At 35.0% G+C, this 22370-nt stretch overlaps 1 protein-coding gene across 4 annotated transcripts in view; it reads right to left on the reverse strand.

The window, feature by feature from the left end:
- ZNF148 (zinc finger protein 148) overlaps positions 1-22370 on the reverse strand; it is a 131279-nt gene that overhangs the window by 74082 nt on the left and 34827 nt on the right. For all 4 annotated transcript variants that reach the window (XM_082625016.1, XM_082625014.1, XM_082625017.1 and 1 more), the window contains 2 exons: positions 15749-15884; positions 5528-5876 (listed from right to left, as the gene is read on the reverse strand). In XM_082625016.1, the coding sequence (XP_082481142.1) occupies positions 5528-5860 (333 nt within the window). In that variant the 5' untranslated portion in view covers positions 5861-5876; positions 15749-15884. The remainder of the gene's footprint in view (positions 1-5527; positions 5877-15748; positions 15885-22370) is intronic.

The raw sequence follows: 22370 nt of genomic DNA on the forward strand, positions 1-22370 counted from the left end.
TGAAAACAGAAGAGAAATAGTTTAACTTCTATAAAAATGTACCCAAAAGAAATGAAAACAGACTTGCACAACAATGTTCATAGCAGCTTTATCCATAAAGGTTGAAAACTAAAGATAATAAATAACCATAAAGAAGGAAATAAATAAACAACATTTTAGGATAATGAAACAACAGAATGTTAATCAACAACGAAAAGGGATGAACTACTTATACACCCAACCAACATGAAAAACTGCAAAAACACTATGCTGAGCAAAAGAAGCTGGAGAAGAAATTTTGAAATACCTACTTCATTAGTGTAACAACTAAATAACCAAGCCATCATTCTCTTTCTAATGCAACTGAAAATTAATTTAAAATACATCACAATAGACTACTGCTTTGAGGTGTTCAGTACCAACACCTGCGAAATAAAACCCTTAATCAATCTCTAACTTGTGATATTATACTATAACACAATAGGAATGCACACTTTGTAAAGATGAATGTTACTTTTTAATATACTTATCCACAGGAAAAGCAATTATTATTTTACATTGTTTCAGTTACTTTTCAATTAGTAAGTAAAAACTATGTGAAAAATACTGATGTTACAGCTATTTAGTTCTTTTTTTAAATTTTTATTTATTTATTTTCTTCATTGCTGTGCACAGGCTTTCTCTAGTTGAGGCGACTGAGGGCTACTCTTTGTTGCGGTGCAAGGGCTTTTCATTGCGGTGGCTTCTCTTGTTGCGGAGCATGGGCTCTAGGAGTACGAGCTTCAGCAGTTGTGGCACGAGGGCTCAGCAGTTGTGGCTCACAGGCTCTAGAGCACAGGCTCGGTAGTTGTGGCACATGGGCTTAGGTGCTCTGCAGCATGTGGGACCAGGGCTCAATCCTGTGTCCCCTGCACCGGCAGGCAGATTCTTAACCACTGTGCCACCAGGGAAGTCCCTATTTAGTTCTATATTAGAATTTTTTCAAATAAAATTGATATTCTATAGTGGAAAAAAAAAAAGCTGGACACAAGAGTTACATATGATTCCGTTCACATAAAGTTCTCAAAGGACAACACTAATCTATGATGGGGGGAAAAAAAACCACAACAACTGTTGTGGAGTGGACTGACCAGGAAGAAACACAAACTTTCTAGGATGATGAAAATATTCTGTACCTTGATGCCTTGTGGGTTACACAAGTTTATGCAGTTGTCAAAACTCTAAACTATAAACTTAGGATCTCACAGCATTTCAATTTAAACTTTTTCTCAATTAAAAAAAATTTCTTTCACTCAAAAAATATCTGACTGCCTACCATAGCCCAGTTATTGAGAACACAAAGTTAAAATACAGGTTCCAGAAAAGAGACCTCACAGTCCTGCAAGCCAAGAAATGAAAAATAAGTTAGTTACTATAATGAAAATTACACAAAAGAAAGTTTTGAGAACTGAAAAATGGTAGACTGCCAAACAAAGAATATTACAGGTATATACAACATGTACAGAAGTAATAGAAAAAATCATATTGGACCTGGGCAACTAATGTAATTTCAATGTACTTAAAGTATGAAGTGGGGAGAGGGGCTTGAAGCACTGTACACAGGGGCTGGATAAGAAGAGACCTGATCACAGGCCCTTTTGGCCCAAGCAAAAGAATACATTTCAGCTGTTTAGCAATAAGAAACCTCTGAAAAAGTTTTGGTAGGGGAGTGATAAGTATAAATATCGTTTTGGAAAGATCACTATAAGAACCATCTGAAATACAGACTGGATAAGGGTCAGGCTACAATCAGACCAATAAGAAAGCTATTGCGGGACTTCCCTGGTGGTGCAGTGGTTAAGAATCTGCCTGTGGATGCAGGGGACACGGGTTTGAGCCCTGGTCTGGAAAGATCGCACATACAACGGAACAACTAAGCCCGTGCGCCACAACTACTGAGCCTGCACTCTAGAGCCCGCGAGCCACAATTACTGAGCCCGACTGCCTAGAGCCTGTGTTCTGCAACAAGAGAAGCCACCGCAATGAGAAGCTCGCATACCACAATGAAGAGTAGCCCCTGCTCACCCCAACTAGAGAAAGCCCATGGGCAGCGGTGAAGACCCAATGCAGCCAAAAATAAATAATAAATACATTTATTTTTTTAAAAAAGAAAGCTATTGCAATCAACAGACTACTTTATCCAACAACAGCGAAGCACTAATTCTTCTCAATCTCACATGGAGCATTCACCAAGACAGATGACATTCAGGGCCATAAAACACAACTTCTCAAATGTAAAAGAACAGAAAATCATATAATAAACACTCTCAGACCACAAGAGAACTAAACTAGAAATCAGTAACAGAAAAATAGTTGGAAAATCCCCAAATGCTTGGATATTAAACAACATACTTCCAAATAACACATGAATCAAAGAAGAAGTCTCAGAAGAAATTAAAAGATAAAATGAACTAAATGAAAAAAAAAATACAACTTATCAAAATGTGAGGGACACTGAAAGCAGTGCTTAGAGAGAAATTTATATCATTGAATGCTATATTAGAATGCCATTTCTATATATCAGAAAAGATCTAAATCAATCACCTAAACTTCCACCACTGAAAACTGGAGGGGCAGATGGCAAATTAAATCCAAAATAACAGGGCTTCCCTGGTGGCGCAGTGGTTGAGAGTACGCCTGCCGGTGCAGGGGACACAGGTTCGTGCCCCGGTCCAGGAAGATCCCACATGCCGCGGAGCAGCTGGGCCTGTGAGCCATGGCCGCTGAGCCTGCGCATCCGGAGCCTGTGCTCCGCAACGGGAGAGGCCACAACAGTGAGAGGCCTGCGTACTGCACGAAAAAAAAAAAAAATCCAAAATAACAGAAGAAATCATAAAAATCAGAGCAGATATCAATGAAACTGAAAACTGGAAATCAACAGAAAAAATCAAAAGCTAGTTCTCTATAAAATTATTAAGTCTTTACTGGGGGCAGGTAAAAATGGGGAATTGGTGTGCAGTGGGTATAGAGATTCAGCTTTGCAAGATGAAACAGTTGTACAGTAGATCTAGAGATCTACTGTACAACAATGTGAGTACAGTCAACTATATGCTGATACTGTATGTAACACCATATGCTTAAAAACTGTTAAGATACTTTTTTTTAAAAAAAAGGCAGCAAGCCTCTAGCCAGGCTAAGAAAAAAAGAAGATATAAATTACTGATATAAGAAATGAAAGTGGGGACATCACTACAGACACCACAGACATTAAAAGGACTAAATTTGTTATAAAGCAAAAAAAAAAAGAAAAAAAAAAGGATAATAAAAGAATACTATGAACAACTCTATGCCCGCAAATTTGAAAACCTAGATGAATTGAACCAATTCCTCGGAAGACACAATCTGTCAAAACTCACACAAGAAGAAACAGACAATCTGAATAGGTCTATAGCTATTAAAGAAATTGAACCAGTAATTAATAACCTTCCAAAAAAGAAAGTAGCAGGCCCTATGGATTCACTGGTGAATTCCACCAAACATTCGAGGAAGAAATTATACCAATTCTCTACACTCTCCCAGAAGACCAAAGCAGAGTGAATATTCCTAACTCATTCTACGAGGCCAGGATTACTCTAATATCCAAACCAGACAAAGATATTGCACGAAAAGAAAACTAGACCAATCTATCTCATGAACATAGATGCAAAAATCCTCAACAGCTATTAGTAATCTGAATCCAACAATGTGTAAAAAGAATTATAAGCCATAACAAAGTGGAATTTCTTCCAGGTATGCAAGGCTGATTCAACATTTAAAAATTAATTAATGTAATCCATCACCATCAACAGGCTGAAAAAGGAAAAGGCTATTACAATGGACTAGGTAAAAGTTGGTGAGCACATGTATTAGAACACAACTGTAAGTAGTTATCCATTCATTCACACCATGTGCCAACACCTGGGACATAATAGAAAATAAGACAAAATTCATGCTGTCATACATAGATAGAGCCTACAATCTATCAGAGACAGACAGTGAACAAGTCCCTATTGCAGGAACTACACCTAGACCAGACAGAAGTGGCAAGCTGATGATGATGAAGTTTTAACTAGGTTAAAAAACAGGCAGGGGCTATGACTGAGGGGAATATTACAAGTAGGATATACAAAGGTCTTAAAGCAAAAGAAAAAGCACAGTATATCAGAAGTACTGAAAGGATCCAGGTTTAATATCACATAAACAGTAGAAGAGGATTACATTACAGTTGTAGTTTTGCTGGTCATCAGGTAAAAATAAAGATACAAGAAGGCAAAGAAAAACACTCAGCCTCCTTACTTTCGTGAGCTTCCCACACTCCCCGCCTGCATCAGCACCATGCTCAGGAAGGCCCTGCTCCTCTCTGCCTGGTTTGCCCTGGCTGTGACTTACCCCACACTACTCCCAGAATTCATCACTGACCTACAGTCAGTCAACCACTGTCCTACTACACTTGACCAGTGACCAAGATACAGAAACAACCACTGACTTGTATTTAGAGAACACACAGACTTTCGCATTACCTACTAATGTGGAATTAAACACCCTCAGCTCTGAGGAAGAAGTCACTAAGGCCAGAGTTGATTATGAGTCACTTCACACAGAAAACTTATGGAGTAAAGATTATGAAGATGTCACTGCTGGTTATTCCAAAGAGCCCGTGACTGAAGCACAAGATGAGCCCAGCATCTTCATGGGAAGCAACGAGTCCAGCTCACTGTTTTTGTTTTTTTGTTAGAAAATGAAGCAGTTCTCCATTACCTGTGACCCTCTGCTAACTACAACTTTCTAAAAAGATTCTGAGCCTCTGAACAAGCCTACCATTCCATTATAGGAGCTTGAATAATTGCAAAGACTGTGAGACATAGGATGTACCCACTTGAGGAAAGAGTGGCAGAAATTGTACACAGACAGAAAAGGGGCAACTCGTAATCTCTTCACCATGTCCCGTTTAATGTGGGCCCAATAAATGTTCGTTTGAATTGAAAAAAAAAAGTTATGGGTGCCTACAAAAGAGTACCTTAGGTGATGACCTATGACATCCAGGGTAAACAGACTGAAGAGCTGATATCCTTTTTAAAGATAATGAAAAAAATAAAGATGGCAGGAACTGCCAAGAGTTACAGAATTTGAAGGAAAAACTCTCAAGTGTACAATCTTTTTCTAGCTGTGCTCAATCTTTCTACTCTTTAAGGAGAAATCCAGAAGTTGAAACAAAGTATCTTTTAAGATTAAGCACTTAAAATTTAATACACACACACAAAAATTCAATACACAGTAACCCTAATAGATAAATAAATGTGATCCAGAAAAGATAAGTTTCTGAAATGTATGTAATATCAAAACTTAATTTTGCCTTTTCAATTATGATTTTTACCAATATTTAGTATATCTATTTAATAATGCCCATTTGAACTATTTATATTCAGCCTTTAAACACTTCCTGAAATTTCTTCTATGACTTGTATCACTTAATACAAAATTAATTATGTTTCTAACTGTAAGTTTAATATCTTATAAAGGAATTACTTACAGGGACATTAAGTGCATACTGTAGTCCTTGAGGAAGTCTTTCATGTGTCTCCATCTGCTCTTCATCATTTTTCACTGTTTCCTCATGGACCATGAGTTCATCATGTGATATCATATCCTGTTGTCTCATTTCACTTTCTTGTAACACTTCATCTGCAGCAAGGATCTCCTGGTGAGGCATACTCCGATCTTGAAGAACCGACTCCTGCAGCTCTCCAGACACAGTAGACTGGCCAGACACTCCACCCATTACAACCATTGCCCTGGAAGACTGCATTTCGTCTATGCCGCCACATTTAAGAAATAATCCTTCCAGTTTGTCGTCAATGTTCATGCTTAAGTATAAATGCCTAGAAAGACCAAGTTTGGCAACAAAACATTAATAAATTAGTTTCATATGTCTACCTGAATTTTTTTAATTTCAAATTATGAAAGGTACACACTTTAATAAAAATGTTTTATTCATATAATTCAACATTGCCTCCAATTTAAAAATTACCACGATAAATTTCCAAAGGCTGGTAGAGTAAAACACAACTTTTTATTTTTGACATTAAGACACAAAATCCTAATCTATTTCATTATGAAAAATGAGCATGACATAAAGCAAATTGGGGGTAACACCAGAAGGATCCAAATCCTTTAATATACTAAAATATCTTAAAAATAAAAAGAAATAACATTAAGAAATAAACTGAGAGAACAGTATCAGGCAAATCATAAAGAAAAATTAGAAATAGTCACTAAATATATAAAATAATATTCACTTACAGTAGTAATTAAAGAAATGGACATTAAAACCATATTTTATCCACCAAACTGATAATAACGCTTAAAAAATACACCTCGGGCTTCCCTGGTGGCGCAGTGGTTGAGAGTCCGCCTGCCGATGCAGGGGACATGGGTTCGTGCCCTGGACCAGGAGGATCCCACATGCCGCGGAGCAGCTGGGCCCACGAGCCATGGCCGCTGAGCCTGAGCGTCCGGAGCCTGTGCTCCGCAGCGGGAGAGGCCACAACAGTGAGAGGCCTGCGTACCACACACACACAAAAAATACACCTGACGTTGAGGTGGCGGGGGCAGGGGGGGGGGAAGACACTCATCTACTGACAGTGGGAGTATATTAGTTCATTTTTAAAGGTAATTTGGTACCATGTATCAAAAGCCATAAAAATGCACATATTCTTTGAACTGGTGATTTTACTTTTAGGAACCTATCCTGATGAAATCAGAAGTACATATAAAGATATGCATGGAAAATCACTATAGCAGTACTTCAATAGTGATAAACTGGAATTACACTGCGTATTCAACAAAACGAAACTGGTTAAATTATATTCATACATATGTTTTAAAACTAGACTACAGTAAATTTACTAAAAATCATTGAATTGTACACTTAGGATGGATGAATTTTATTGTATATAAATTATATCTCAATGTTTTTCTTAAAAACAGAATCAGAAAAATGGCTATCCTTGGGTGAAGAGGCCATTGATAGGAGGTAGGAAAAGGCGAGTGTTTGGAAACTGCCAATGTTTTTCCTGAGTTGAATGCTGATTGCACAGGTGTGCTCACTTTGTAAAGTTATAAGATGTATATATCTGTGATATGCATACATTTCTGCCAGAATAAATAAATTCAAATTTACTGCATTTATGCTTCAGTAAAAAGTTGAAGTCTGCTGGAATTCAAAAAATATCCATACAGTCAAAAAATATTCTTGAAAAATATTTGAAAATTTGGGGAAAAAGCCTGATATTAAGGGAAATGTGTGTATAAATATGTGTTTGTATACAGATTTATTGAAAATGCTAACAATAGTAATATTACCACTGGGTGGTGAAATTACCAGGTTTTTTTCATATTTACATTTATCTCTAATTTGAAAACTTTCTATAATAAAATTTTATTCTTTCAAATGCTTTTAAATTTGTTAAAATGGAAAAAGTAGTATTTTCATTACTAATGTATTCTTAAATAGTTGCACATGATTAAATAAATTTAAGAGGTCATGATAAGAACTAGACACTATTAAATAATTACATTATCTTATTACATTATCTTATTTTTCCCACTATTATAGAAAAAGCAGGCAATACTAAATCTTCTAACTTTCTTTGCTGTAAATTCGCACTCCATTGTGTTACTTGAGAAACTAGCAAAACAATAATCATGAAATCCAAAGAAACTTCATCTCAAAGAATGTCAGAACATTGGTACTGTTTGCTTTTTATCAGATTGTGCAAAATAAACACACACACTCGCCCAACATGACGGGCCCACAATTAGTAAATGCATTAACTATGTTTCAGTTTAGTCACCTCTTTCCCAAATCAATCAGGTAGTAATGGTTACTACTTTGATCATAGCTTTCAGAGGTAAAATAAATGATCAGTTAAATTCAAATACACTACTGAAATTTAAATACTCTTTCAGAAATTTACTAAGGTTATCATCTAGGGAGAAAACTTTACTTAAATGTGCAGCTCAAAAAACAGCTCATATAAACAGCAAAGTAAATAAAAATATAATTCATACTTGCTAACCTTGTCTTCCCTGGTACCAGGTAGTATCGTAAGTCCAGAATACATACGGGACAAAGGAACAAGAATCTAATGTCTCTTTCCAAAATCTTCAAATAGTCTAAAGGACAAACATTTTAAACATATCACCAAATAACTGTCCTCTTCAAATATTCTGTTTATCACATTTCTAGAGAATAAACTATCCCACAACTAAGTGAAATTTAAGTCTCTTAGGGTTAAAATTTGCTTATTTCTTTGGAAATCCTTACCAAATCAATTATATTCTTCTAATCTGTTTATTATTTTCCTAAAGGATTTGGAAAGCCCCCAACTTAAAAGGGATGTATATATACACAAAGCCACCCTTTATTGCTGTGACATCTGCTATTGCCACATACATCATTATTAAAAAAAAAAAAAACAAAACCCACACCCTTGGGAGCTTTTAAAGAATACAGGAGAAGTAAAAGAAGTAGTTATTAAAAGAAGACATTAATAAAAGATATTAGACAAACTGACCTAGGACAGAACTTTTTTTAAAAAATTAGCTGAAGTTGAAACTGACTTACTAACCCAATGCAAGGTCTATATTTCCCTAAAGTAGTGGTCCTCATCTCCAATGTTTTTTGTCATGCACCTCATCAATTTTTTAAAATTTGTCATATCCTAATACATGTATACTATTTAAAACTATACCTATAATACTGTGTTAATATGTAATATGCCTATTAAAATAAACATAAAAACATAATTTTTTTAAATTAACCTTATCCCTAACATCAGGCTGAAACAGTAAGTATTGAGGAAGTCAAAGTACTTTGGAGAGAGAGAATATCTGGAGGAAAAAAGGCAGGTTGGCAAAAAAGTGCCAGAATGAGGGATTTGGAACAGGAAGATACCACACCTCAATATACAGGTAGTAAATAAAACGGGAAGTGGAAATACTGTTAACGAAGGGAAGCTTGACCTCAAAAATTTTCTCGAAAACAGGCCATATATACAGAAAAAGGAATCACTGTTCCTTTGTTACGTATGGTTTCTTATTCCTATGACCCCAAATTAAGCCATATATTTCAAATTACTGGCTAGCCTAAAAACTGTTCTTGAGACAATTTCCCTTAAATACCAGAAAATACAAAGATTTCAACACAGATTTCAATATCAATGAACACTGCTTTGACAAGGTTTTAAAGTTAGTTTTGGAAAATCTGCCAGAATGAAAACTGTATGTACCACTGAGCCAGCAACCTCACTGCCAGGAGTATATACAATCCTATGTATGTGCTTAGTCATAAAAATTAACCAAAGATGTATGTACAAGGATGTCTGGTGTGACCTTTTAATGGAAAAAGATTGGAAACAACCTAAGCATCCAATAATAGAAGACTTGTTAAATTAATTATGATTCAACCATACACCGGAATACACACAGCCATTAAAGTGAATGAGGTAGTTATATGTGCTGGGTAAAAAGTTTTCCAAGATATATTAAGTGGGAAAGAAAAAAAAATCAAGAAGAAGATACATAGCCAAATAAGTGAGCCCCACTTGTATCACACACCTCAACCAGCGTCTGGGCAGAGTAAGCTGGACAGGAAATAAACAAGGCTCTCAAACAAAAAAAGTTAATTTCACTAAGCCCATGGTAAATTGGAAAAGGACAAAGCTACCCTAAGAAAAATGATAAAGAAAAGTATGTTTATTATTGTCCTTGAAGCTCTCTTATATGCACTTACTATCTTTAACTTTCCCCCTTGTAACTCTTACATGATCTCTGTCAAAGCTCTTATGTGCTTCTCTGCACACTCAAAAACCCAAACACAGCAAAAGGTCCCATGCTCAAAAGTTAACACAGGCTACTTTCCTTCTCTAATTTCAATATTTTCAGGGAGGATCAGCTGAGTGTAAAGAAAGGAAACTGATGTTATCAATCTGCACTAACATGTGAATATTTAAATGTCTCTTCCTGCTAAACCTTCAAAAAGCCAACTGTTTTTTGACCCAAATGTGTATACAATTAATGGAAATTCAGGAGTTAGGAATAATACACAGGAGAGAGAACGAAAGAAAGAAGGCTTAAGTCATGTCACTTACATGAAAGGCTGCTCTGGAAAAAATAAATAAATAAACAACTAATCTGCATTCCCAGGAGCCTCTGTCAAATGGGGAAAAAGAAGGACTAGGCGGAGTAATAAGCAATAAGCCACCCTGAGCTCCTTGTAATGATCCATTATTCTGCAACTGAAGGAAGCTTGGGCAGCTGACAAAGAATATAAAATCGCAGAGCTGTTATGATCCAAGACAGGACGGACAATGATGTTCTAGAACTAATTCAGCTAAAGGTAAGATGGCACTCCTTCTGGAGTTACCCCGAACAGAGATTGCTAAAAACTAGAACTTAGTAAGAGAGAGAGGGAAGGAAGGGGCCCACTTCAGGCCAATTTCTCTGAAATCCCCCTTTAGCAGATTACTTCAAATGCTGCATTCTTTTTGCCCTTCCAAGTTTCTTTCTTCTCTCATCTCCATCCCTCTGCCAGAGAAGCTAGAAGGTATAGCAAAAGGAATATTGAGGGACCACAATTCAGCTTTCTGCTCCATTCAATTCTCCCTCTCCCACACACACACCCACGATCCTTTCGTACTGAAAAATGTTTGGTTCAGCTTTGTAAAAGTAATCCAAATTGCAGCCGATTAAGAAATCCCTAGTCATTTAAGCCTAATGGCAATGCAGTACTTAAAGAGAATATAAATTATCAGCCATCACTTTCTTCTGCCTTCCAGAAAAGACAGTTAACTCTTCTTGTTGGACCTTCTAATTTAATGCTTCTAATCAACTGTGTGCAAGCAATTAGAAACTATGCTTTATAGATTTGTATAAGTTGAAATAGAGTAAATAAGCTTTGAGTCAGGGCTTTTAATAAGGAGTTAAACACATGGGCATTTGAGACAAGTATTTTCTCAGTTGAGGGGACTGTCTGGGCTTGTTTTCAGAAGACAAAGTTAACAGAAGCATAATATATGAACAAGTTGGGCATTACTACTCATTTTTAATCAACTATACAATGCTTACTGCGTTTTTTTATGGGAATTCTATAAATTAAAATGGGAATTCAACTTAAAAATTCTATAAATTATGGGAATTCAACTTAAAAATGCTTACTGAGTTTTTTATGGGAATTCTATGCAATTAATGAGGAAAATGTCTTTCCAAATTTATTAACAGGTTTGAGTCTATATTATAAAATTCAGAGATTATCATAACCTGGAGAAGAAAGACAACTAACATGTGTTGAGGATCTACCAGATGTAAGACACTATGCTGGGCACACTGATATGTTACTTCACTTAATATTTACAGTAACACTCAAGACAGTAATAGTATATCCCCGTTTAACAGATGAAGAAACTGGAGTTTACCCAAAGTCACAAAGCTAGCATGTAAACTGGGATTTGAAAAGACTTACCTGGTTTAATGCACTTTTTACCATACCATACTACCTCCGTCTTGAAAAGGCCCTGGACACTAAGAACTCGTTGAACTCATTCTCTTCTCACCCACCCACTCTGAAGCCACCCTGTCACCACTGCTTGGCTTGGTAAAGCAATCCTTAGTTGGCTACTCCCGTCTCATGGCTACCACGGGAGAATTTTGTGTGACACAGAATCCCTTTTCTCCTTCAGCATGCATAGACACCTTCCATAATTCCTAAATTCCACTTCTACCTATTATTCACAGCTCAGTAAATTTCTCCTCGTTCTTTTTCATGGGTTCACATATACCCCCTTAATCCTTCCATTCTTTCTTCAAACCTTTACCAAGTTACTTTAGGAAATCTCTCTTTTTCCTTTACTTTCCCATTTTCACTTGGAAATCAAAAAAATAATCCTAAATACGGCTGATAAATGTAGGAGCTATGTTAAAGATATACCTGTATCAAAGAAAAGAGGACTGTAAGTTTTAAAGTGAAAAGAGATTTGAAGGCTTGTGCCATAATCCTCTAATATTCTTGAAAGCACCTACCTTCCCCTTCAGAATGTACGTGAATATTGATCTGCCACTTTATCACCTTTAATTAAATCTGCATTCAAGTGTGAAAGAAATATATCTCACTTAAAGACACTGCTTTTCTGTTTTATTTACTGAGTTTGGTGGTAATATTATTTTCCATCAACATTTATTGAATAATGTAAAACTTCAACTAAATGAGTCAAAACAGATTATAGTTGGCAAGCTTAGGAACCCAAACATCATTCTTTTCTATAAAAAGAGTAATTTCCAACTCAAAGTCTTCTCCCAAATCAATAATACCCTGCCTTGTACCAGAACCCATTCAACCTATAAAGAAACTTCACTCATAGGCAAAAGAGAAGTACTCAAAGGAACCTGAAACAGATTAAAAAAAAACAAAAACAAAAACCTGGATTTCACAAATTACTTCTGATTCAAAGTATTTTCAACAAACTCCTTGCTGTCTGGAGGATGCCAGTCACATTCATTTGGATATTAATATTTCTAACCTATGTAGTCAGTGAGAAATTACACCTTATAAATATCAGCATTAGAAATACAAGTATCAATCAGCCTCAAGATCAAATTGGTACTACAAAGAAACCCATAATCAAAATGGATTTAACAATCTGCCATTTGTTATTCCTCAGAAGTTTTCTATTCCCTCTCATCCTTCAAAATTATAGTTTTGATCTAAGCAAAAACTGCTTCATCTCTAATTTAGAAACAAAATCTAGCTCTTACCTAGGTTTGTTCTACATTCAGAAACCCCTTCAGATACACCTTTGTATAACTACCATTTTGCATCTATAAAGCACATTTTGTAAACTATGCTCTTTGACTTTTAATTGTTACTATTCAAAACATCCTAATAGGAGCATCATTTACAATAATGGCAACTAGACAAAATGGCCTTTTTTATTAGTGCTTGCAACAATAAAAGATGTTTAATAAGAGAATTTACAGACTAAGATAAATCACTTTACACAATATGACAACTAAATAAAAACCTGTGATTGTTTTTTAACCACAGAAAAATAATTTATAAATATTTAAGCCAAAGTTAACAGGCATCTCTATATGCCCAATGCCCTGCTCAAATAAAGCAGAATCTAAGCATATTCTCCATTCCAAATACTCATCACCAGTCTTCTCAAACAATGTAACAACAAGAAATTAGTGGTATTTAGAAATGGTAAGACATCAAATTTATGACAACTGTTTGTTGAGAAACAGCTATATTTTATCTTAAAAAGGAGAGGGAAAGGGAAAAGGTAAAAAAGATCCAAGCAAAACAGAACCCTACATTCTGCTAGATCTAGTTGTTTCATCCATCTCATTTTATGCCAATACCAACAATTCAAACATTCATATTAAAAATACTTACTCTAGGGGGCTTCCCTGGTGGCGCAGTGGTTGAGAGTCTGCCTGCCAATGCAGGACACACGGGTTCGAGCCCTGGTCTGGGAAGATCCCACATGCCACAGAGCAGCTGGCCCTGTGAGCCACAATTACTGAGCCTGCGCGTCTGGAGCCTGTGCTCCACAACAAGAGAGGCCACGATAGTGAGAGGCCCGCGCACTGCGATGAGGAGTGGCCCCCACTTGCCACAACTAGAGAAAGCCCTCGCACAGAAACGAAGACCCAACACATCCATAAATAAATAAATTAATTAAAAAAAAAATACTTACTCTATTAGGAAACTATAAGTTTTCTACAGTTTTGTATAATAAAAGAAACATTAAAAATACTTCTTAAACTTCCCTATACACTAAGCTATTTATAATATGTACTATATAATAACCAAGACTCATTTCAAAACAGAAAAGTGTTAACTATTTAAATCAAAATTTTAATTTTTAAACACTGGATAAATGCTCTCACTTCACAGTACAAACCCTATTTGTGAAGTACAATAAAACTAAAAATGCATTCGTCGCCTTCAATGCCAAAAACACCGAAAATGTCTTATAACCATTTTCTAATAAAGTTAAATCAACAGGCCTAATATAAATACTCGATACAAGTATACAAAATTTACTGAAACTAACTGCTATCTCAAGTCTCAAAAAAAAGGTACCTAGGTTAATATATGTTGATATTGACATAAAATATGATGGAAAACTGACAACTAATTTCCAACCCTTTAATAAATTCTCTAATAGAAACATACAATATTTGATACTTGTTTCAAAATACAGTATTTACAACAGGCCAAGAACCATATAATGTAATTACAATGAAATATTTTTCATCTACAAAAATATAAAGTATATAATGTCTTTGGGAATAAGTTGTTCTCATGAGATCTAAACATTTAGAATAGATTTTTTAGAGTTAGAAAGAACCAGTTACACATCATTTAGCTTTATGTTAAAAAGATTCTCTCACCCAAGCCCCTCATCCTTGCCTTAAGACTCTAAAATGTTAAACAAACCATTTCAACCTAATGGCAGTGAAACAAAATGAGGAATTATCTCAAAAGTCACCTTTAACTTTTAAGACCTTATTCCACCTTATGACATCAAGACAGCAGTACTGAATCAAAGAACCATAATGACTATTTACAAAACTAAAATTGTCTCAGAACTCAAAACAATTTCCAAAGCACTGTCACAGGCCAAGAGTTAATATGTCTTAAGACAATATTTTAAACTTATATTTTAATGTTAGTCCAACTAGATACATGGAAAGTAAATCTGACAAACCCTAATGTGACAGACAACTAGCTATCCCCCCAGATTCTGTTCTCTCCTTCTTGCCCAATAATAAAATATTAAGTGAGACACACAATGACCTAGGTAAGACTCATTTTCCAGCCTCTCATGCAGTTGATTGTGGTCATGTAACAGTTAAAGCCAATGGGACATAAGTAGAAATGATATACACAACTCTCCTAAAAGGAAAAGAAAATGTTCTTCCCTTTTCCCTCTTTCTATTGGCAGACATGATGGTAACCCTCTTGGACCACAAGATAGAAGCCACATGTTAAGAATAGCAAAGCAAGACAAAGAAGCCTAGGTTATGATGACTCTGGAGCGTCCAAACAATCCTGATATTGTTTATATGGACTTTTCAAATAAATATAAATGTATTTCTACATTTTTAAGCACCTGTCACAGTAGACAAGTCTAAATTTTAACTAATATACTTAATATAAATGATTATTAAAATTATCTACATGTCTGCTTCCTTATATTAGCAAAGGTACAGTAACATATGCTTTTTCACATTTAAAAAATTATATGCCAAACACCATTAAATTTGATTAATAGGTCTAATTTTCCCACATATGAAAATAGTTTCCCTGGAAATCCTGGAAAATTTAATGTGGCTATGTATGCATTTATGACAGGTGAGTGGAAAATGCAATTAACCCTGCTGAAGAAAAGGGTTAAAGAAGGAAAAACCTTCCCACTTAAATTTCACCTAAGATTACATAATAAGCTACACATATTCTCTTGGGCTAAACTTAAAACCCAAAGCTATATCATTACTCATCAATTTTCCCTTAACACTGTTTTCTCAAGAAAAATATTAAATCCTAAGTTTCTTCCAGATATAAATACTACAACATAAAGAAACTATTATACAAACTTAACATGAAATTCTAGCAGCCAAAAAAAGGTTTCATATTTGAAAATTTTATTTATTCATGATTATGAAAAATAAGTATTGAAGTTACCTGAGACTAACGTAAAAATGAAGACTTCAAGGAAGGGAATGCTGTAGAGTTGAAAAAGAAATCATGGTTGAGTTTCTACCTTTCGTAGGCTTCAGAGACCCTCAATACCACTTCAATCATTTATGCCATCCAATTCCTACAAAAAAAAAAAAAAATAAAACACAACAAACAAAACACATTACTTATGGAAACACAAATACTGTACAAATATAACATGGACAAACTGGTATGCATAATGAAGTGATCACTCTTTGTAAATAGTAAGCTATGCCTGAATAACCAGTGCAATGACTTCTTTTTAAATCTGAAACTGGGAAAATACAATAGTGATAAGTAGTAACTGTGAAATAACCCTGGCCTTATAAAGAATAATTTGCCTAGATCTGGAGTGTACAACTTCAGAGACATGGGATATTGAAGGAAATTCAGAAGGTTACAGACCTACACGTTTACAAAAGAGAAATCAGTGATTAAAAACTCACTTATCTGCTTTGCAAAGGCTATGAAGTGAAGAGAGAAGCAAACACAATTCTAGGCCTTAAAAATAACAAACAGAACTAGTCCTGTAACAGAATGTACATGTATTCACAGTAGAAAGGATTACAGTCGTAAAATCATACTAAATACCTACAGAAATATGATCACCAAGGTCATCTTTGACTAGAAAAGCTGACAAAAATGGGAATAATCATAGGGAGACTATGTTCCATACCCCAAAAAATTAAAATGAAAAACATAAGCTATACACAAGAAGAAAGTTTCCTGTCAGTGAATATTTCTGAACCCAGTAACAGACTAAAGAATTTATGGAGTTTCCTACCATAGAGGTTTTTAAAAATACTGCATTCCTACCTATTAAGAATAATTTGTATTTACTCCTCCACAGAAAGCTTGGAGACCAGATGATATGACACATCTTATGATTTTATATCAGTTTTTACAGTGGTGCAAAGGCAATAAGAATAGTCTTTCTCACCTAAAATATACCAGTAATAAGTCCATCTTTGTACTTCAGAAAGTATAATACATTCACTTTTTAAAACATTTCAACACTATATCCATATTTTTAAAAAGTTTAAATTCTGATGGAACTATTTACCCCTCAGTATCCTTTCATTTCAGAATTTTCCTTCATATTCACACGTCTACTTTTGCAGATGAACTCTTGCTCAAAAAAAACATTTTTTTTCACTAGGATTGTATCATATATAAATAAATAGCAAAATGACAACAGTAACAATAACCTGGGCAGGCAGGGAGGGGGGAGTCACAATCTGAAATTACTCCAATATGTTATCTAAAGTGCCCAGTTTTCAACAACAAATTATAAGGTGTACCAAAAAAAAAGAAAGAAAGAAAAGAAAAATGTGACCCACATTAATGAAAAATAGCAATCACAACAGTTTCTGAGCATCCCCAGATGTTGGTTTAAGCAAAGATTTCAAAACATCTATTATAGACATGTTAAAAAAGAACCCATCTTTAACTTTTTTTAATTATGAAAACAATCAACAGATAAGAAATTCTCAATAAGGGTACAGAATTTATGTAAAAGAACCACATGGAAATTCTGAAGTTAAAAAGTATAATAACTAAAACAAAAAATCTACTACAGGATTCAAGATGGCAGAAGAAAATAGATGACCTTGAAGATATATCAGTAGAAACTATCCAATCTGAAGAACAGTGAGAAAAAAAATTGAAGAAAACTGAATAGAGCCTCAGAGAACAACTTATCAACATTTCTGGAGTTCCAGAGGAGAGAAACGGCAGGGAAAAAAATTTTTTTTAATAAAACACCACCAGAAAATTTTCCAAATTTGATTTTTTAGAAGAAATCAAATCTATGGGTCTTAGAAGTTCAATGAATCTCATGGAGAATAATTACAAAGAGACACACCTAGACACATCATAGCCAAACTGTTAAAAACAAACACAAGGAGAAAAATCATGCAAGCATAAAGAGAAAAATTACTCAGCATGTGCAGGAGACCACAATACGATTAACAGCTGACTTTCAATCAGAAACAACAGAGGCCAGAAGACAGTGGGATCACATTCTCAAAGTGCTGAAAGAAAAAACCTGTCAATCAAGAAGGCAGCAAAACTACCCTTCAAAAATGAAGGCATAATAAACATAGTCTCAGATGAACAAACAGTGAGAGAATTTTTTGTAGACCTGCCATACAAGAAATACTAAAGGAAGTCCATCAAGTTGAAAGGAAATGACACCAGACTTAAATAAACAGGAAGAAAAGAACACCAGAAATGGTAAATATGTGGGTTAAACTAAAAAACTGTATAAAATACATTTTTCTCATTTCTTCTCTTAACATCTTTAAAAAATATAAGAATCTATAAAGCAATGGTTATAACACTGTATTGCTGGGTTTGTAGCATCTATGAATGTAATATATATACATATATATATATATATATATATATATATATATATATATATATATATGTTGTGGCATAATAGAGGAAGGAGAAAATGGAGCTATACTGGAGCAAAGTTCCTATATTTTACTGATACTGACTTAGCGTTAATATTAAGCAAACTATTAAAATGTATAATGTAAACACCATAGCAATCACAAAGAAAGTATCTTAAATTATATTTAGAAAAGACATCAATAGAGTAATTAATATGGCACACTAAAAAACATTTAACACAAAAGAAGGCAGCAAAGGAAGCACAGAGAAACAAAAACCATAAGAGACATATATAAAACAAATGGCAAAATGGCAAATGTAAATCCAACCATGTCCATAATTAAATATGAATGTCTAAACAGCCCAATAGAAAGGCAGAGACTGTCAGATTGGACAAAAACAAGATTCAACTATGTGCTATCAACAAGAGACACACTTTAAATTCAAGACAAAGTAAAAAAATGCGGAACAAGGATATATATACTATGGAAAGAGTAACCATAAAACAGATGGCATGGTTATATTAGTATTAGACAAAACAGACTTTAAGACAAATATTACTGGAGATGAAGAAAGATATTTCAAAATGACAGTCAATAAATTATGAAAATATTATAATAATTATAAACCTTAAAATAATGAAGAGCCCTAAAAAAATAAAAGAATGGGGCCTCCCTGGTGGCGCAGTGGTTGAGAGTCCGCCTGCCGATGCAGGGGATACGGGTTCGTGCCCCGGTCTGGGAGGATCCCATATGCCGCGGAGCGGCTGGGCCCGTGAGCCATGGCCGCTGGGCCTGCGCGTCCGGAGCCTGTGCTCCGCAACGGGGGAGGCCACAGCAGTGAGAGGCCCGCATACCGCAAAAAGAAAAAAAAAAAAAAAAAAAAAAAAAAAAAAATAAAAGAATAACTAACATTATTGAAAAGAAAAATAGAAAATTCAACAATTAGCACTGGAGATTTCAATACCCCACTCTAAATAATTGACAGAATAACTATACAGCAAATTAACAAACATATAGAAAACCTGAACCACACTCTCAACCAACTATACCTAGTTGGCATATAGAAAACTCCAGCAAACAACAGAATACATATTGTTGAATACATACACACTCTCCAGGACAGACCAAATGCTAGGCCATTAAACAAGCCTCATAAATGTAAAAGGACCGAAGTCATACAAAGTATGTTCTCCAACCATAACAGAATTAAAGTAGATATCAACTAAGTTAGAAACTGGAAAATTCTCAAGTGTTTGAAAATTAAACTTCACAATTCTGAATAACATATGGGTCAAAAAAGAAATTAAAAGAGAAGAGATGTTAGAGAATATTTTTAACTGAATGAAAACAAAAACAAACACATCAAAATCAATGGGATGCAGCTCAAGCAGTACTTAAAAGGAATTATATAACTTTAAGTATACTGAAAAAAGAGGAGTCTCAAATCAATAACATGAGCCTCCACTTTAATAAATCAGAAAAGGAGTAAACTAAGGGACTTCGCTGGTGGTCCAGTGGTAAAGAATCCACCTTCCAATGTAGGGGACGTGGGTTCGATCCCTGGTCAGGGGAACTAGGTTCCCACATGCTGCAGGGCAGCTAAGCCCGTGTGCAGCAACTACTGAGCTCGCACACCTCAACTGGAAAGCCTGCGTGCAGCAAACTACAGAGCCCACACACTCTGGAGCCCACACGCCACAACTATAGAGCTCACGTGTCCTGGAGCCTGCATGCCACAACTAGAGAAGAGAAAAAACTTGCATGCCACAACTAGAGAGAAGCCCGCGCACCACAAGGAAAGATCCCGCATGCCTCAACGAAGATCCCACATGTTGCAACTAAGACTTGACACAGCCATAAATAATTAATCAATTAAATTAATTAAAATATTTTTAAAAAGAAAAAGAGCAAACTAAACCCTAAAGCAAGCTGAAAAATATATTGAAAATATAGAGCATAAATAAATAAAATACAAACAGGAAGATAGAGAATAACTTGTTTTTTTAAAAAAGATCCAAAAAATTTACAAACTTTCAGGAAGACTAACCAACAACATAGAGAAAAAACACAAATCACCAAAATTAGGAATGAAAGAAGGGATATTACCACTGACCTCACAAAAATTAAAAGAATTATACGGGAAGGAATATTATAAACAGATATATGCCAACAAATTAAACAACTTTTATGAAATTCCTAAAAAGACATATTACTGACACATAAACTAATTAAAGAAGAAACAGAAAAATCTGAATATAACAAACTGAGTTAGTATTTAAAATCTGCCCACAAAGAAATGGCCTCACTGATGAATTCCATCAAATATTTAAGGGGGCAATACCAATCCTTCACAAACTCCTTCACAAAACAGAGGAAGAGGGTACATTTTGCAACTCAATCTATAAAGCTGGAGTTTCTTTGATTATAAAGACATCACATGAAAACTACACTCCAATGTCTCTCATAAACACAGATACAATATCCTTACAAAATATTAGTAAACTGAATCTAGCAACAGATTAAAAAAAGGCCTATATATACACCAAGACCAAGTAATATTTACCCCATGAAGGCAATGGTGGTTTAACATCTGAAAATCAATTAATGTAATACACCGTATTAGGAGACTAAAGGACAAAAACCACATGGTTATCTCAATAAACAAAGAAGAATTTGACAAAATTCAACACTTACTCATGATAAAAAAAATTTCAACAAACTAAGACTAGAAGAGAACTTCCTCAAACTGATAAAAGGTATCTACAAAAAAAAAAACAAAAACAAAAAACTAACATCATGCTTACTGGTTAAACACTGAATGCTTTCCTCCTAAAAATCAGGATGTCCATTTTCACCACTTCTATTCAAGACTGTACTAAAGGTTCTAGCTAGTAAAATAGAGCAGGCAAAATCAATCAATCAACCAACCAACCAAGCAATAAATTGATCAAGTAATGGCATCCAGATTAGAAAAGACGAGAAATAAAACTGTCTTTATTCTCTAGCGATGTGATCTTGTATGTAAAAATTTCCCAATGAATCCACAAAAAAGCTACGAGAACAAATAAACAAGTTCAGCAAGGCCACCACCACTGAGAACTGATAAACAAGTTCAGCAAGGGCACAAGATATTAGATCAATAAAGAAAAATCAATTATATTTCTATAGTGAAATGACAGCTTTATATCACATCTTCCTATTAAAAATTTGAGCTGAGGGCTTCCCTAGTGGCACAGTGGTTAAGAATCCACCTGCCAATACAGGGGACACGGGTTTGAGCCCTGGTCCGGAGGATCCCATGTGCCACGGAGCAACTAAGCCCGTGTGACACAACTATTGAGCTTGTGCTCTAGAGCCCGTGAGCCACAATTACTGAAGCCCGTGCACCTAGAGCCCGTGCTCCACAACAAGAGGAGCCACCGCAATGAGAAGCCCGCGCACCACAAAGAAGAGTAGCCCCAACTCGCCACAACTAGGGAATGCCTGTGCGCAGCAACAAAGACCCAATGCAGCCAAAAATAAATAAATAAAATAGATACATCATTAAAGAAATTAAAAAATCTGAATTGATTCAAATTTTCTGTCTTATCCCTCAGTAGAGTTTAAAAATTTTTTTCAAGTAGATTTGTCCCAGGCATTTTATCACTTTAGTTGTTACTGTGAATGTATACATCTTCTTCCTTTATTAGCCCTAATTCTACTATTTGTATTTAAAAATCATTTATATATAATTGATTTTATAAGCAGTTCCTTTACTGAATTCTCAGTACAAAAAACAAAACTGATTTCAGGAACAGATCCCCCCCATCCAAAAAAAAAAAAACCATGGAAATTCAGTATACGATAAATGTGACATTTCAAATATATAGAAAAGAAATGCATCATTCAATAACGGGAATGAGGACAAAGGGTAAGCCATCTGGAAAAAGGTAAAGCTGATCTCTACATTTATTGCTTAGACCGAATACATTCAATATAAATCAAGATTTTAAACAATTTAAACCATAAAAAGTAATAGAAAACCCATATAACTTTTCAAGTTCACTGAATCTAAAACTACCAATCATAAGAAACACAACTAATTTTGTCATTTAGAAAAAAACAATGCCAAACCATGACAAGCCAACAATTCACGTCATTCAGAGATGTTATAATGTGGAGGGAAAAACAAGTCCTACAATCAG

Source organism: Mesoplodon mirus, assembly GCF_964341445.2.
Source record: "Mesoplodon mirus genome assembly, chromosome: 6".
In the NCBI taxonomy this organism is placed as follows: Eukaryota; Metazoa; Chordata; class Mammalia; order Artiodactyla; family Ziphiidae; genus Mesoplodon; species Mesoplodon mirus.